This window comes from Convolutriloba macropyga, chromosome 1 (assembly GCF_964194025.1).
Source record: "Convolutriloba macropyga chromosome 1, txConMacr16.3, whole genome shotgun sequence".
Lineage (NCBI taxonomy): Eukaryota > Metazoa > Xenacoelomorpha > Acoela > Convolutidae > Convolutriloba > Convolutriloba macropyga.
This window is the reverse complement of record NC_134468.1, coordinates 54,979,133-54,995,107: the sequence shown is the minus strand read 5'-3', so window position 1 is coordinate 54,995,107 and position 15,975 is coordinate 54,979,133. Positions and strand designations below refer to the sequence as shown.

The 15,975-nt window shown below is 36.6% G+C and overlaps 1 protein-coding gene across 2 annotated transcripts in view; it reads left to right on the top strand.

The window, feature by feature from the left end:
* The first annotated feature begins 246 nt into the window (after positions 1-246).
* Positions 247-15,975, top strand: part of LOC142340425 (uncharacterized) — a 65,230-nt gene continuing 49,501 nt past the window's right edge. The window contains exons 1-7 of one of the 2 annotated variants that reach the window (XM_075391010.1): positions 247-480; positions 2,445-2,739; positions 3,143-3,289; positions 8,276-9,022; positions 9,152-9,253; positions 9,351-9,608; positions 10,285-10,512. In XM_075391010.1, coding sequence (XP_075247125.1) covers positions 2,536-2,739; positions 3,143-3,289; positions 8,276-9,022; positions 9,152-9,253; positions 9,351-9,608; positions 10,285-10,512 — 1,686 coding nt within the window. In that variant the 5' untranslated portion in view covers positions 247-480; positions 2,445-2,535. Of the gene's footprint in view, positions 481-593; positions 739-2,444; positions 2,740-3,142; positions 3,290-8,275; positions 9,023-9,151; positions 9,254-9,350; positions 9,609-10,284; positions 10,513-15,975 lie in introns of those variants that run through there. The other variant, XM_075391004.1, reaches the window with a different exon arrangement.

The following is a 15,975-nucleotide window of genomic DNA, read 5'->3' as shown; positions in this document are numbered from 1 at the left end:
CCTGGCACAAGCAAAAGTAAGGAATTGAACAAGCTAGGCAAAGCAGGATTCATACTGCTTACTCCTTTTCATACTTCACGCACGTTACGCTACTGCGCTTCAATTTATTACTGTTCGGTTAAAATTGTGTGAATATATAAAAGCAAAATTCATACATGCAGTTGAATAATTGTATTCATCGGCTTTTCTAGCAAAAGGCTACGAGAACTCGAAGCCATCTGTCGGAGCTCCGATATTGGAACTTGAATTGAATGTAAAGCTTGCTTCAAGGCGTTCAATTGCTTTGCTGCTTTTCTGTTGTAGCATATATACTACATTTGCGTTATTATTACTACTTTATCTCAAATTTTTATTCAAATTTTGCCGATTTTTGCTCTGAAACTTAAAAACCAGAGGAAAATAATAACTGATTCTTGGCATAGTGCTCCAAAAGTGTATATCCCACCTCTATGGAAACTTTCATCAAAAATAGGACATCGGGTAAGCAGAAATTGCCCAATTTTGAATTAAAGGATATCCAGTTCGATATTTCTAAAGGCCTACTTTGTAGTTACGCGTCACGTGAAAATTGCAGCCAATCAGAGTTCTCGAAATTTCATGTACACGGTGAACTTTACAAATTTCATTATCAACATGGCCGCGCACTTGAGCATGTTAGAATGCTGTTAGAAAAACAGCAATTTTTCTTTAAATTATGAAAATGGAAGACTCGAGGCTTCCAAAACCTGCTTTTGCGAGGTAATAACGAATTAATCTAGTACTTGGGAACAGATCAAGGTGTTAAATGTATATTTTTTAGGTCATTGGCGACTGCAATGGATATAAACTTGAAGGTTTTAAAAATGACAAATTTTGATAAGTTGAAGATGTGTTCTTCAATTTTCTGACATAGAACTGAAAGCGTAATAGCAGAATTGTTTAGCAGTTTTAGACCAAAGAACGACTTCGCCTGTTTTAGTCTTATTAGTTAACTTTTGTGTCAATGAGCTTGAAGTCGGGAAAATTGAAAATAAACATTTCGGTAAGGATGCTAGTTCAAAAAATTAGCGATTTGGCTAACAGATTTCATATCGGAGGACTTCGACATAACAGTACAATGCAAATGGCTCGAGCACGAATTGCCGTTGAAGTTTGTTTTCTGCTGTACTAGTAATTTGCTTAATACTTCAACAATACAAAAGAGAAGTGAGAAATTAGTATTGGTTATAATGATTATGGATATAGAGATGCCTCGAGCTAAGTCCAGTTAAAACACCAGAAGTTAAACCAACTCGGATGCGTACAGAATATACAATGGTCAGCTTCATATAATAAGTTCAATGTTTTGATTCGGTTCTATTACCATGCTACATAAGTTCCCCCTTGAATTCGGAAAAGCTATTGCTATAAATGGGCTCTACCATTATAGTCCCCTAGCTTAATGGTCAGATAACTTATAGCCCCCACTCCCTAATCATGGTAATTATACCATATTGAGGGGGTCTATAGTTTCGTGGGGGGGTATAATGGGAAAGACCAAAAAAGATAACCCAACGTAGTAGGGTTTGGCTCATAAAGCGGGTTAATACAACGTTCCGTATGTTGATAAATAACAACACCACCAAGAGATGATAGAAAAAGTGGAGAGGCACCCTGTTAAACTATTTGCACGCCAAAATATCTCGCTCTACTCAAGTCTCATGAATTTGAAGCTACAGAAGGAGGCGCTTTTCCGATAGCATCATAAATCGGTTCTTTCCCATTATAGCCCCCCCAATAATGGTAAATATACCATAATGGGGGGCTATAATTTCATGGGGGGGGGGGGGGGGGGCTATAATGGGAAAGACCCCATAAATCGATAGCATCATGGCATTTTTTTTACAAACGGATAAACTAGGTGTCAAGCTCTCCCTCAAATTTGGTTATTTGAGAGCAGCTAACGGGCAGCTATGCTGTGACTGTCAGATCTGCAGAAATAATAGGACAATTTTCTAAGACGACGACTGGGACGAAAATCCCCTCAGTGAAAACTGTAAATCCCCAACAACAACAGCAATAACGTATAACATGAAAAGAGAATTTTTTGGTCTGTCTTTTACTGTTTTTTTGAGACCAGATCTACGAAGCTATTGCGGCTATTTTCTGGCAATCTGCCAGCTATGTTTTAACTGTTGCGATTACAACAGTTGCCCAATTTGCGACAATGGTGTGTTGATTAGACTCATGTTACACTTGCAATATGCGACGATAGACATTTTTGATCCTATCTCGAATTAAATTCTACATTTGGAGAGCTTAATGAGCATGGAATAAAATAGCTAAATATGTTTTTAGATTGGTAAGAAAAATTGGTAAAATAAAAATAAAGTATCTGCTTATTTGTATTTAAAAAATGTATTGCCTACCATTGCAGTCGCTTTCAATTAACGTTGTCTGTTGTGGAATTGAATGTGGTGTTTTAGTTCGGGTACTACAGATGATTCGAAAGATTTCAAGATACCGGAGGGAGCAGCATCTGCTTCCAGCAAGAATAATTCAGAATCCAGCGATAACATGAGTGATAACAGTAATTCTTTGGTGCCTATTGACCCTAAGGATGTGACAATTTTACCACCCCCAGTATACCGATATCCAGGCCGAGGACGTTGGACAAACCAACTTAAATACCTGCTGATGACAGTTATAAGACCCATATTGAATCTGAAGTGCGCTCGATACTTCAAAGCCCCCGTGGATCCGATCGCTCTTAGAGTTCCGGTATGTTTTTCTTCTATTGTCTAGCAATCAGTATCAATCGCTGAAGTCGCTTTTGGCTCAGTCAGTAGATGTTTAGAAATAAAACTTCATTAATTGTTCTCGAACGAAGTTTGCAGCATTATTGTGGTCACAGTGATTTAAATGACGATCGCATTCGCAATTTTAAGCAGCTGAACTCGAGTGGTGGCAGTTAAGCAGAGAAACTCAAATGAAAAGCGCGTGGAAATTGTTTTTGCTTTGTCTTTTAAATCTAAAAACTGACCCCCTTGGTTTTTTACCATTATAGCCCTCTCCCCGGCTTCATGGCTATGCAGAAATGAAGTGAAGAGAATATGCCTGCTTGGTTTTAGAACGAAAAAAGTTTTGTTGTCACAGTGACAGCTACGCAACGTTTCTGTTTCAGAGCTACTACGACATAATCACGAATCCCATGGATTTAGGTAGCATCAAAAAACGCCTGGATAATAACTATTACGTGAACGCTCAAGAGTGCATTGATGACGTCAACCTTGTATTGAGAAACTGCTATACTTTCAACAAACCTGAGCATGTAAGTTAATTCATTGGCGAATCTTCCATGATGATCACAAATCTCCAGATCAAATATTGGAGATGTAAATAAATTTTCCTGGCGTCAATCGATTTTACGGATTAAAATTGCCTGCTGGTTTCGTTATAAAATTTTAAGAATCAAAGTCGGTTTTTTTAAACTTTGGTGAGAGCAAGATGTATGTTTGGTTGTGCGTGATGACATTGTAGTAAATATTAGCGAAAAGGCGTTGTCAAAATATATGGGTAAGGTTTTGTAGCTTAATATATATTGGCCTATAAAAAAATTTATGCAAAGAAATTCTGAAAATCAAAAATAGGGATAGTCTATCCTGGCATCAGATCCTATCTATTCAACGGTGTGGTAAGTGAATTTCTGCCGGAATTTTTTCATTGGCCTCAAACAATTTGAAAATATTTGCGTTTTGCTACTTTTTGTCGGAGTTATTTGACTTCCCGACGAAAGGAACAAAGTTATTTGACTTCTCGTCACACATTTTCATTTTTGAAGTCAAGTAGTAGTGGTTTCGGTCACGCCGAAACAAGGACTGGAGCGAAAAGCGAGTGGTTTTGCGACACGAAATTTTTCACTCTAATTTAAAATAGAGTGAGAAAAGGGTGTTTGAACAAAAAAATCCGCTTTCTCGATTGTTATGTTTTGTTCACGGGCGGCTATTTGACTTTTTCTAGAGTTTTTTATTGGTTTTTTCTAAATGGTTTTCTACCAATCCTGGTCATTTCTAGGTTCAGTTTTCTAAGCAACTGCATAGCAAACTAATCTAGAATTAACAGAGTCAGTATCAAAGATCAAATCAAAAGTATACAGGATAAAACCATAATGCCCAATTTCAGATGTCCGGTACCTAAAATTTGTTCTTAGCTCTTGAGGCTTAGTTGTCATCTTCAATCTTTATTGGTATTGATATTAGTCCCTATATCCTGTCATTAACAAATAGGAGTATGTCCATTCATGAAATGACATCAAGATAGATCGCACTTTGAATTTTTTTGTTCAAAAATCATTTTCCATTTTTTTCTGTTCTTTCAATCACAATCTGGAACATGGCAAGTAATAGCTGCTATTTTCGGCAATCTGTTGGCTGTGTTTTACTCTACATTGTACAATATATCATGTTCATATCAATGGTTCTCAAATGAAGTTTGTAGCAATTATTTGTCTGTTGTTGGTTTTGTTGTCTGACCAAAAAGTTATTGCTCCACCGATTTTTTGCAAAGAAGGGTAATAACCAGCTACGGCCCGGTGGCATTATTTCTCTTAGATCCCTACCAGTGGTTAAGTATCCGATTACCGCGGATCTTGAAGCGATTTTTAGCGAAAGGAAAGCAAAGCCGTTATATCTGACTGGTTAACATGTCAGACTTCCAACCTTGAGATCTGGTGTTCGAACCGCTCTGGGTTCGTTTTTTTTGCACCCATAAAATATATCTGCGCTACACCCCCCTCCAAATTAAATTGTCCGCGCTTGTCGTTCGAGAGCAAATCATTCGACTTTCGTTGGTTGATCCTTTGGAACCTCGGCGCCCTATAACCTGAGCAGCATCCAACTCTTGTACAAAACTCTACTGTTTTGGCGTAAATAAAACCCGTAAAACATTTCTAAGCTATACCCCTTGTAAATTAAATTGCCCTCGCCTGTTGTTCGAGAGATATTAATCTGAGGTTATTCGGTTCATTTTGCTCTTGTGTCACCTTGGCGCCCAATATCCTGGGCAGCAATCCAACTCGTACAAAACTCTAATGTTTTAGCGTAAATAAAACCCGTAAAACATTTCTAAGCTATACCCCCTGTAAATAAAATTGACCCGCTTTTTATTAGAGAGAAATTAATCTGAGGTTATGTGGTTTATTTTTTTGCAGCAATCCAACTCTGGTAAAAAACATGGTTTTTGCGTAAATTCATGGTAAAAAGGACAATTCCTTGTTTGGACACCGCTCAACTCATCAGATGCGTTTCATTTGCACTTTTGCTCGGCATCAATATGCTGACAAATTTTATAACGTTGAATTTCAACCAATTTCTCGGTTTTAACTTAATAGCTAATTTTAAGGACCTTTTTTAGGTGCATATGAAAGTTTGGCCAATGCTTCAGTTAAAAATAAAACACTTTTTTTCAGCGGTTGAAAAATTGGCTGTATATTCTTGACTCAGAATGCAAGAAAGTTAAAAAAATATTGATCAACAAAAATTAGTTAAAATGTTTTCAAGTAGTTTTTGGTACCAAACTAATAACCCTCGAATTAAGGTTTGGAGACACTAAATTCCTAATGGTTTTAGTTAGTGAAGTTTACTCTATGTTCTAAATTTGCTGTCACCTAAACACCAGCTAGCTCAGTATATTTTTTGCTTATAATAAAACTTTTTGTAGACGCTACTATACCCTTAGTGGTATTACAGGAATTGAGATTTCCTCTTCAGCTACTCGGATTGTGCAGTTTTAGTACCTGCAAATGCCTATAACGTATTTTTTGTACTTGATAATTGTTAATTGATTAATTGCTCTCAAACGAAGTTTGTAGCAATTATATTAGTCCTGTCGGTCTTTTTTTTATGCGATTTTTCGCTTGACCGATTTTTCGTCTGACGCTTCTGACTTTTCGTCCTCAAAAACGGGATAAACAGGTAGCACCCAGTGGGCATTAAGTGCTCTTAGAGCCTTTCAGCTCTGTTTCTGCTCAAACTGTTTTGGAGACTTATACTTATGGTGTCAAGGGCGGTTCTTAGAGATTGAGACACCTCCCCCCCCCCCCCCCCCCCCCCCCTGTTGACCCCCCACTATTGCCTCCACCCCCACCGCGCTGTTGCCCCCATCAGCCCCCGGTGCACCTCCCCCCGTGGCTAGCTACTGACGAAGCCAACCGCTCGCCGGTCGTTTGAGAGCAATTCGCCCGACGTTAGTCGGTTATGTTTTATCTTTTCGTAACATATAAATTTTTGTTTTTGTTAATAGCCGCCGCCAGCCTCTCAACGGCTATTGTTTAGGCGCTCTCCTTTTTTAAAGTCGCTTTATCTTTTGATCACGTTTTTCGTTTTACATGAGTCAAGATTTTCATGCATTACTTCTGACTTACTTCACTCACTTTTTCAACTGAATGGATTTAAAGTTCTTTCACGTATTGAATTACGCAATGTAATGAATACGGTCAAAGTCAAAATAGCAAAATCAAAAGATCAAAAGCAACAGGATAAGCAAACAAAATCCTGTCAGTCATTAAGTCATAGTGCATTAGGTTATCAAAGTTTATTAAAGCGATTGCTAGCTGGCATTAGTATTGAGCCTAATAGTGTTCAGTTAAAAAGATGAATTAAGTTTAATTTTAGAATCTAACTAGCATTTTTGGTGCGGCGTTTTATAATTTTTGAAATGAAAAATCTTGCTTTACATTTTTAATAGCCGTGAAGCGGAAGTTGAGGCTGCTATTGGCCTTCTCTTGGTTTTTTTTCAAAATTTTCCTTACGACCATAAGACGTCACAATCACTTCAAATCTGCTGTTTGTTCATTCGTTTGATTAAAGAAGTGTTTGAACGTTCCGATTTGAGAGGAAGATCAAACAATTGTTATTTTGACTAAATTTTTACCAAATTCTAAATGGCTAGCGTTGAGCGCACTTCCCACAATTCGTTTTTGAAAATTGAAACGAGAGAAATTTCACATAGTGGCAGAAATACGGAATACTTCGGAACCGAACAAGAGTACGTTTATTTTTGAGAAACAAAGGAACAGGCTATTTTTCATTCTGGTTTTTCTGTGGATTATTTCTCAGCCTTGAAATCAATTTCGGTTTTGAGCCTTCAACGTGGTTACAGTTGACTTGTTTTTTCGCTAAACTGAAAATGTGAGGCAGTCACTAGTACATTTTGCTTTCATTAAGAAACAAATAATTCAAATCAGAAAACTTTTGGAAATCTAAGTTTTCTTTTCAATGTCCATAAAATTAGTCTATTCCTTATAACCTTGCACCATTGGTTTTACGGCGTCTAGTTGGTCATCAATGTCGCTGAATTAGTTTTTCAAAAACAAAAGAGAAAAACCCCTTGGAGAGAACGAAAAAAGAATTGTGTTTCTTCGACTTTTGATACATAAATTCTCATGGATGTTTTCGTTGTCTAGTTAGACTGATTTTGGTCTCATATCCAATTGAACAGTAATTCTATAGGATTGCTTTCAATGTAATTAATTCAATTATTAGAATAGTAAAAAAAAACATTATTGGCGAAGCAGAACAGTTTTTATTGCTGCAAAATACTTTCCACAACCATGTACTTCAGGTAACTAAGTGTACAATTTGACTGTTAGTTGAATTGATCACATATGGAAACTTTGTTACAGCATCAGAGAAAATAATTAGAGAACAGACGTTTTAAATTTTTATCGACACTACTGCGATCTTCTCATCTGGTTCTTGGTTGACTTTTGAACATACTTTCTCCTATTAATGCAAATTAGTTGAAACTCAGCTTTCTCCTATCGATGCAAAAAATTAGTTAAAACTCCACCAGCTCAGATCACCGTTCACCACAACCGAGCGTGGGTTAATTTATATAATTTTTTTCTCGTCGATTAACGTAAACCTTGAAGATACAATTTTTTTTGTTTGCTTTATATTGCACAAAAATCAAAATAATACATGAATTAATTGTAAACTGGTTAAAAAATAAAACTTGTAGACATAATCTTCAAATCCATTTTTTATTTCATTTTTTCTTTAACTAAAAACTGTCAATTGGTGCTCTCTTTGAACTTGGTGAAAAACTTTAGTTTTGCTTTGGAAAATAATTGAGAAAGCAATTTTTCTAGTAAAATTAGATCAACATGAGTTTTCTAAAAATTGTTTTTCATATAAGAGTAGCACTCAAAGTTGCTACGGAAAAGATTGACTGTCAAAGATGTGCTCGACGCAGAATAAAGAGCTCAGATTGATTGGATTGGCTCGGACTTTGTGCATAAAGGAGTTATTTTGTTTAGTGTGTGTACATGGAAGGGAGACAACTGGAAGAGCAGTTCAAAAAGAGGATAGGAAAAATGCCGTTTGATGAGATTGAAATCCCTTTCACCTCCAAAACCCCCAACATCTCTAGTCCGAAAAAGAAGGTCCCGGGAGGTAGTATCCCTCACCCTGTTGTACATTCAACGTCTATTGACGTTGAGCCACCTCCATCAGCAATCACACCTCCTCCGGCTATTAAGCCAGAAGCTCCTCTTGAATCAGTAGAACCTCCTCAACCTGTCCAACCTGAATCTTGTGTTCTGGAGTCAGAACCATCTCCCGAACTGAAGTCGGAACCTTTAGTCGAAAGTACTCAACCTGATTTGTTACCTACGTCCTCGTGTAGTGACAAAGCGCCCTCGCCGCCACCTCTAGAAGACGTCAGGACACCTCTGGTGGAGAATGAAAGGGAAGAAGAGACGGATGTCACTTCGCTACCTCCTCCCCCTTTAACGCCAGCACCTGTCACAGAAGAACTGAACATATCTCCGACCGCGGATCTGTCCTCACAGACTGTTACACAAAGCGGCTTGCCAATTCTAGAATGTGCCATAAACAGACCTCAGTTGAGCCCCGACGATGCCGTGAGCAGTGCAGTTGATGACAATGCAGTCGTCCATTCTACACAAGAAGATGACAACTTAGACTTCGGCGGGGACACATCTACAAATGTGACCAACCCTCTAAATATATCAATCGAGGACACCAAAGAAGATGATTGCTCCGTTAGTCACTCTTCGACATTCTTGAATTTCCCTTTATATGTATTTCTCTTTATATCCTGAATGATACTTGACTGAGCTCTAATACTGTTGATGTTGTCTAAGTTAGCTTGAATTGGCTTCTGTTTTCAGGCGAGTGATGCGAGTGCTCCCTTTGACGGGCAAGATAATGGGGATACAAATGTACACATGGTTACATCAAGTGTGCGACCGTTTGCAGTGCAGCCATCTAAGGTTCATCCGATTAATTCCAAATTGATTTCCTTTCTCATCATCTCTCCTTTTGGTGAATGAAAGCGAATGTTTTATTGGCGTTCTCTCTTTTGTTTAGACTAAAAAGGGAGTTAAAAGAAAAGCAGATACAACCACGCCACATACCCCGTCGTATAACAAATCAAGTGGGGCCACCTCTCTTTACGCTGATGATAGCAATTCAGCCAGGACAAGCACCCGCAAAATAAAGCCACCCAATAAAGAGCTTCCTGGAGAAGACGAACCATTTGGGAAGGCTTTCAAAAAATCACCTCTTTCCAATCAAATGCGTTTCTGTGAAAAGTTGATTAAGGAACTGCTTGGGAAAACTCATGCGGTAATTTCAATAATTGCGTACATTGAAATTAATTTCACTTTTAATTAGTACGTACTATTATTTATTGCTCTCGAACGAAATTCGTAGCAATTATATTAGTCCTCTAGTCTTTTTCATGCGATTTATCGCCTGACCCTTTTATTATCTTTTCGTCCTCAAAAACGGGATGAACAGTTTATTTAAGTGGCTGAGCAGCTCTCTTAGAGCCGTACGCCTTACTAGTCTCTAAGTATGGGATTCACCAAAATTTTTGAGACAATTTCATGATGTGAAGGAAACCCCCCCCCCCCCATACTCCCTCCTCTACCTGGCGATTTGAACACCCCTCTCGTATAGTTCTTCAAACCCTACCCTCCCCCCATCACTTGACTCCCCTCGCCGATCGCTAGACCCCCCCAGTCAAACACCCCAACTCACCCCCTCCCGTCCACAGTCCTGCACATGGCGATTTGAACCCCCCTCGAGTCCAGCCCACCAAACCCAACAGCCCATGGCTTGATGAACCACCCCCCCCCCCCCCCCCCTCCCCATCTCCTTCCTCCAACCCCCCCCCCCCCCCCAATGCTAGCATCACTAAGTCCCGGCTGGCTACTACCGAAGCCAACTTGCTCACCGGTCGTTAGAGAGCAATTCGCTTGAAGTTAGTCAATTATGTTATGAGCTGTACAATTTCCAGGAATACGCTTGGCCATTCTATCAGCCAGCTTATGAGAAGTGGAATCTTCCTGACTATCTGGACAAGATAAAACATCCAATGGATTTGGGAACAGTGAAAAAGAAACTCGAAGCACGTGAATATAAAAGTGCACGTGAATTTGCTGACGATGTCCGACTAATATTCAGCAACTGTTATCTCTACAATCCAAGTGACAATCCTATTTACATAATGGCACAAAAGCTCCATGTAAGTGTTTATAATTGCGACGATATCAATAGGTGAGCGGAGCTTGTATTCTTTAATAGAAGCGAAGCGATAGTTGAGGATATTACTGGCCTCCCTTGATTTTTAATTTAGTTGAATTTGTGGGTCGTCTTTTAAAGATCTGTATAACTTTTCCATGATTTTTGAAGTCGAATTGGAGTAGTGATTAATAGCAGCTCTCAGTCTTTCAACAGCTATTATTTAGGCGCTCTCCTTTTTTACAGTTCAAAGAATTTGAATTGAGTTGGTCCCCTCTTTTTTTCAATGGGAAGTCAAATTGGAGTAATGATTTTAATCACGCTTGAGTATTAAGAAGAGCGAAAAGAGAAAAGTTTTATGGCGTGGCATTTTTGCAAACTGCTTTTCAAGTGAACTGAGAAAATGGTATATTAACAGATTTTCCAGAAAGAATTTACTTTTACGTGCTGCAATCTGACTTCTTGTTTCACTGTTTTTCGCATCATTTTCTGTATACATAGTTTTTTTACGACTCGAAGAGGAGTATTGGTTTTCTTAAGGTTTTTTAAACGGAAGTACTATTCGTTCAGACGCCGTTTTGATCTAAAAGTGAAAGCAAGTAAAATTGCAGTGTGAAATAATTTTCTGAGCGAGAGAAGATTTTTTGATCATGCGCTGCGTTTAGTGAATGACTTGTTGACTTTTGAAAGGTAGTTTTTAACTGAATGGCACATATAGATAGCCGTTTTTTCGTCTAAGTAGCCTAATTTTTTTGCTTGTAATTTGATTTTTTATAGAAATAATTTTTAATCGATGATATGTGAAATGTAAACCTCAGAAATTGTTACCACAGTGCTCTGCAGAGCCTGAAAATTCGTTTAAAGTGCAAAATTGGCTCATATTTCTTGATTTTTTAGTTAATTTTTGACTTTTTTCTATTAATTTCTGAATCTTTGAGCCGGCTTTTGATCAAAAATCAGTTAATATGGCAACTTCCCTTTGATAATTCATGTACTCAACGCCTCTTTCTACCTTGATGTAATTTTGTTTAAAAAAATTGTACATCTGCTAATCCGATTTTGTTAGTTTTTTTCCAATTTTTCTGTTTTTTTATTCGAGTTTTGGTTTGAATTACTAGAAATAGCCTTTTTGTGCAACATGAAGGACTTTAATTTTGTTTCAATAAAAATCAACAAGTTTTGAAAAACAGTTAAAATTTTTTTCTCAAATGCAGTCTCAAAAATTTTTTTGACCAATTTTTTGCAAAATGTTTGAATGTTTCTTGTTTGAATTATGTTATTTTTTCCTTTCCTTTCAGATGGATCTTTGTCTCGGATGACTCGTCGTCTTTTCTATCTTGAAAGCTGAACAATGAAATGTATTCGTTTTTCTTGATTATTCAATCTGCTTTTAAACTTTCAAAAATCGAGAATTAGTCTTTTTGTTACGGTGTTCCTTACACTGTCCGTATTCTTAACATCCTAGTTTGTGTCATTTCAGCTTTATCCTAGCACCTACATTTATATTCGTTATATTTATTTTTTCAGTTGTTAAAAATTGAATGATATCAGCTTTTTAGATTTTCGTCATTTCTTTGATTTGCAATTAATTTTAATCAACATAATGCTAGCACTCAGAGTACTGAGAGTTTGTTAGAAAGACTTTCAAAATTGCCAGTTAATACATTTTTATTGCAATTTTCTCAGAGTTTAAACAATTTCTTGACTTTTTTCTGTTGCTTATGTCTTCTATGATTAATTTAATTTTTGAATTAGTATGAAAGCATGTCTAGAATACACACAAAGGGAAGAAGTATGAGTTGTTTTGTCTCAATTGCAGTGATTAGGAATCTAATTGTAGTGGTTTTTGATTCTTGAATTAAAGCATTCTTTTTTGAAAAAATTAATTTAGTTTCCAAGATTATTATCTGCCGTTTGCTTTCGCGATCTTTTTGAGATTAAAATTATGAATTTTTTGAGGGCAATTGATAGCCCTCTCAGTTTTTCAACCCATGGGTATTTTGACCATCGTAATTAATTTGGACTTTTTAACGTTTCCAAACGTTTTCAATAGTATAAGATTTTGCTGCATTTTGTTTCTCTTGGTGATTGGTTTAAATTTCACCAATTTTTAGATAAGACCCGGGGAGATATTGAGGTAATGGTTTGATACGAAGTTAACGGTTTCAGCTGCAGTTTTGGTTTCTTTGTGAAGTTTTGAAGCTTCGAGTCGCTTCCGGAATTCTTCCGGCTATTTTTTTTTCGTAGATTTTTGTTTCGACCATATGACGTCGCAACCACTTCAAATCTGCTTTTTGTTCATTCGTTCATGCAATTTTATCTGCATTGCGTGGGTGACGTCGTTTTCACTCTCAGTGGAGCAAGTTTTTTTTGTTCACTCGCGTCATTAAATTTTTGGTCACAGGTGGCTTACCTCACTCTCAAAAATGACATCCTCCCTATGAAATTGACTTTTGTTTACTTTAATTCAAAGAGATAGTCATCTGAACGTGTTACTCTAAATGAATGTTATTTGAGAGCAGCGAATAGTGGCACCAATAATTTATACAATGAAAAGAAAAAATTTTTGATCTGTCTTTTACTGTTTTAGACCAGATCTACGAAGCTATTGCGTCTGTTTTCTTGCAATCTGCCAGCTATGTTTTAAGTGTTGCGATTACAACAGTAGCCCAATTTGTTACAATAGTGTGTTGATTAGACTCATGTTACACTTGCGATGTGCGACGATAAATATTTTTGATCTCATCGCGAAATAAATTTACAGTTGGAGAGCTGATTGAGTATGGAATAAAATAGCTAAATTCGTTTTTAGATGGTAAAAAATTAGTGAAATACAAATGTTCCAAGTATCTGCTTATTTGTTTTTGATAAATTTTTTGCCTACCATTGCAGTGGCTCTCAGTTAATGTTGTTCATTCGCGTGATTAAGTTTTTGGTCACACCTCACTCTCACTTACCTCACTCTCAAAAATGACTTCCTCACTTTGAAATTGACTTTTATTTACTTTAATCCAAAGAGATATAGAAGGTGAAGTGAATTTGTGTCACTGTAAATGAAGGTTATTTGAGAGCAGCTAATAGAGGCAGCGAAAACTTATACAGATGCTTAATCAAAATATAACATATCAGCCTTCAATGGAAAGAGGATTTTTTTGTCTGTCATACTGTTTTTTTGAGACTGCAGATCTACAAAGCTATTGCGGCTATTTTCTGGCTGTCTGCCAGCTATGTTTAATTTATTGAAGCTATTAGCTGATTGTTAAGGGATTCAATAAAATTCACCTTGGCACCATTGGACCAAATGTGTTACCTTCCAATAGCAATAAGTGATAATAGAAGTTAAACTGTTTCAAGAGTGACAAACACTCATTCGAAAACCAAAACTCTACATTACCTTAGGACTACTTGATTTTCCGCTAGTGATTTTTTGTTCATATGTGGCAATTTTTCTTCGATTTTAACTGTTTTTTTAATTTTTAATTTTTAATTTTTTAATTTTTTGGATCGGATTTTTTCTTAATGGTTTTCCGAATCCATTCATAGTTCATTCCAGCCTTGTTTTTTTTGTTTAAACCAGATTTCCTTTTTTCGGTAGTGATTTTTTTGTTCACATGTGGCATTTTAACTTTGATTTTCTGGTTGTTTTTTTAAAAAAATTTGTGATCTGATTTCTTTAGAAATGGTTTTCCCAGTTCACTCATAGTCCCTACTAGTTTTAGTGTTTTGTTAAGTAAATGAAAATATTTTGAATTGTACCTCAGGACTTGTCCTGTTATGGTTTTTTTCGTTGTCTGACGCTCTTTTCATTTTACATTTGTTCTAACAGCAAAACTGGAAATCAAATTTTCTGATTGACTTCCTCCTCTCACTAACGGCATTTGCGCAAGTGACCAAATTTCTCACTCTTTCTAGCCAAAAAATTAAGGTCATTTGCGTATTTAGTTCATAGGTGACTTATCACTAAAAAATGACTTCTGCTCTTATTAAACTTAGTTTAATTTGAATTTGTTTAAGGTCAAAGGAACTCATTTTTGTTATAAATATTCATAAAAAAGGCTTCTGACGAATGAATTTAAACAAGTTCTATTAATTAATTGCTGAATGACTCGTACATAGTTTATTGAGCGGCGCCAATAACATCGACTTATATCTTTATCCGTTTTTATCTGTATTATACGGGACGCAATAATGCACATATTTCGGCAATTTGCCGACTATGTTATTCATATCTAAACGTTTGCTCGACCTTGACACGACTTGCTCTGAAAGATTAGTTTTTTCCGTTTTTGCTGTTTTTTTCTGTTTTTTCGTCTTATTAATGATAGATTTGTTTGGCCCTTTATTAATCATTTTTGAGCTAATCAACTTACTCAATTCAAAACTATATTGCTCTCTAAATGGGCATAAATGTATCCTCTTAAACGTTTGCTTTTATTGTTAGCAACTTCATTGACTTAGATGGAATTGTTGATTGCTTGTATTTGATTGCTGCATACAGTTATTGCTACTTTTTTTGCGTGGTTCTCCAATTATTTTAATTGAAATTGATATTTGCGTTCTATGTATGAGTAGTGCTATGGGTGTTTAGGAGTGCAAGTTTTAGTTGCGTGTTTCACTGTTTTTGATGCCACTTATGTTTATTGAAACCGTAATACAAGTTTTTGCTTAATTTTGTTCTTTCGGTGGTTCTCTACAAAGTTTTCTGTCTGAACTCTCATTGTGTAAAGGTCTTTCGATTTTGACGTTGTTTCACACAATAACCTTAATTAGAGCTTGACTTATTTAAAAGGGAAGGGAATCGCTTAAAATTTCGTTGCGCTCTATTTACTTCCGTGGAAATCTTGGTATATGATTTGTTCATTAGCAGAGCTGTTCTTTGGAAGAGTTTGATATTGTTGTCATCCGTTTGTTCAATTCTTGGAATTGCAATTCCGGAGTGGTCGTGCTATGTTTTTTTAGTTCGCGTTACCTCTTGATCCCGTTTCACAAGGTCATAAATATCACGTTTGACTCCTGACTGACCTCACTTACTGGTTCAAGGGATAAAGAGATAGCGCCTGTTCATTAAAGTTTAGTGTATTAGGTTATCAATTTTCATTGGTGCGATTTCTAGCTGACGTTAGTTTTTCAAAATAGCTTTCAGTTAAGAAGTATAATTTTGGAATTTAACCAAAACTGCGCCAAATGAGGACACTTGTTGACACTTAGGGGATAGAAATTGACGCTCGTTTTTCTATGTATCAACAAGTGTCCTAATTTGGCGCAGTTTTGTTTAAATTCTAATTTATACTTAACTGAAAGCTATTGAGTATAAAACTAACGTCAGCTAGAACTCGCTCCAATAAAAATTGATAACCTAATACACTAAGCTTTAATGAACAGGCGCTATCTCTTTATCCCTTGAACCAGTGTGTGAGGTAAGTCAGGAGTCAAACGTGATATTTATGACCTAGTGAAACGGGATCAA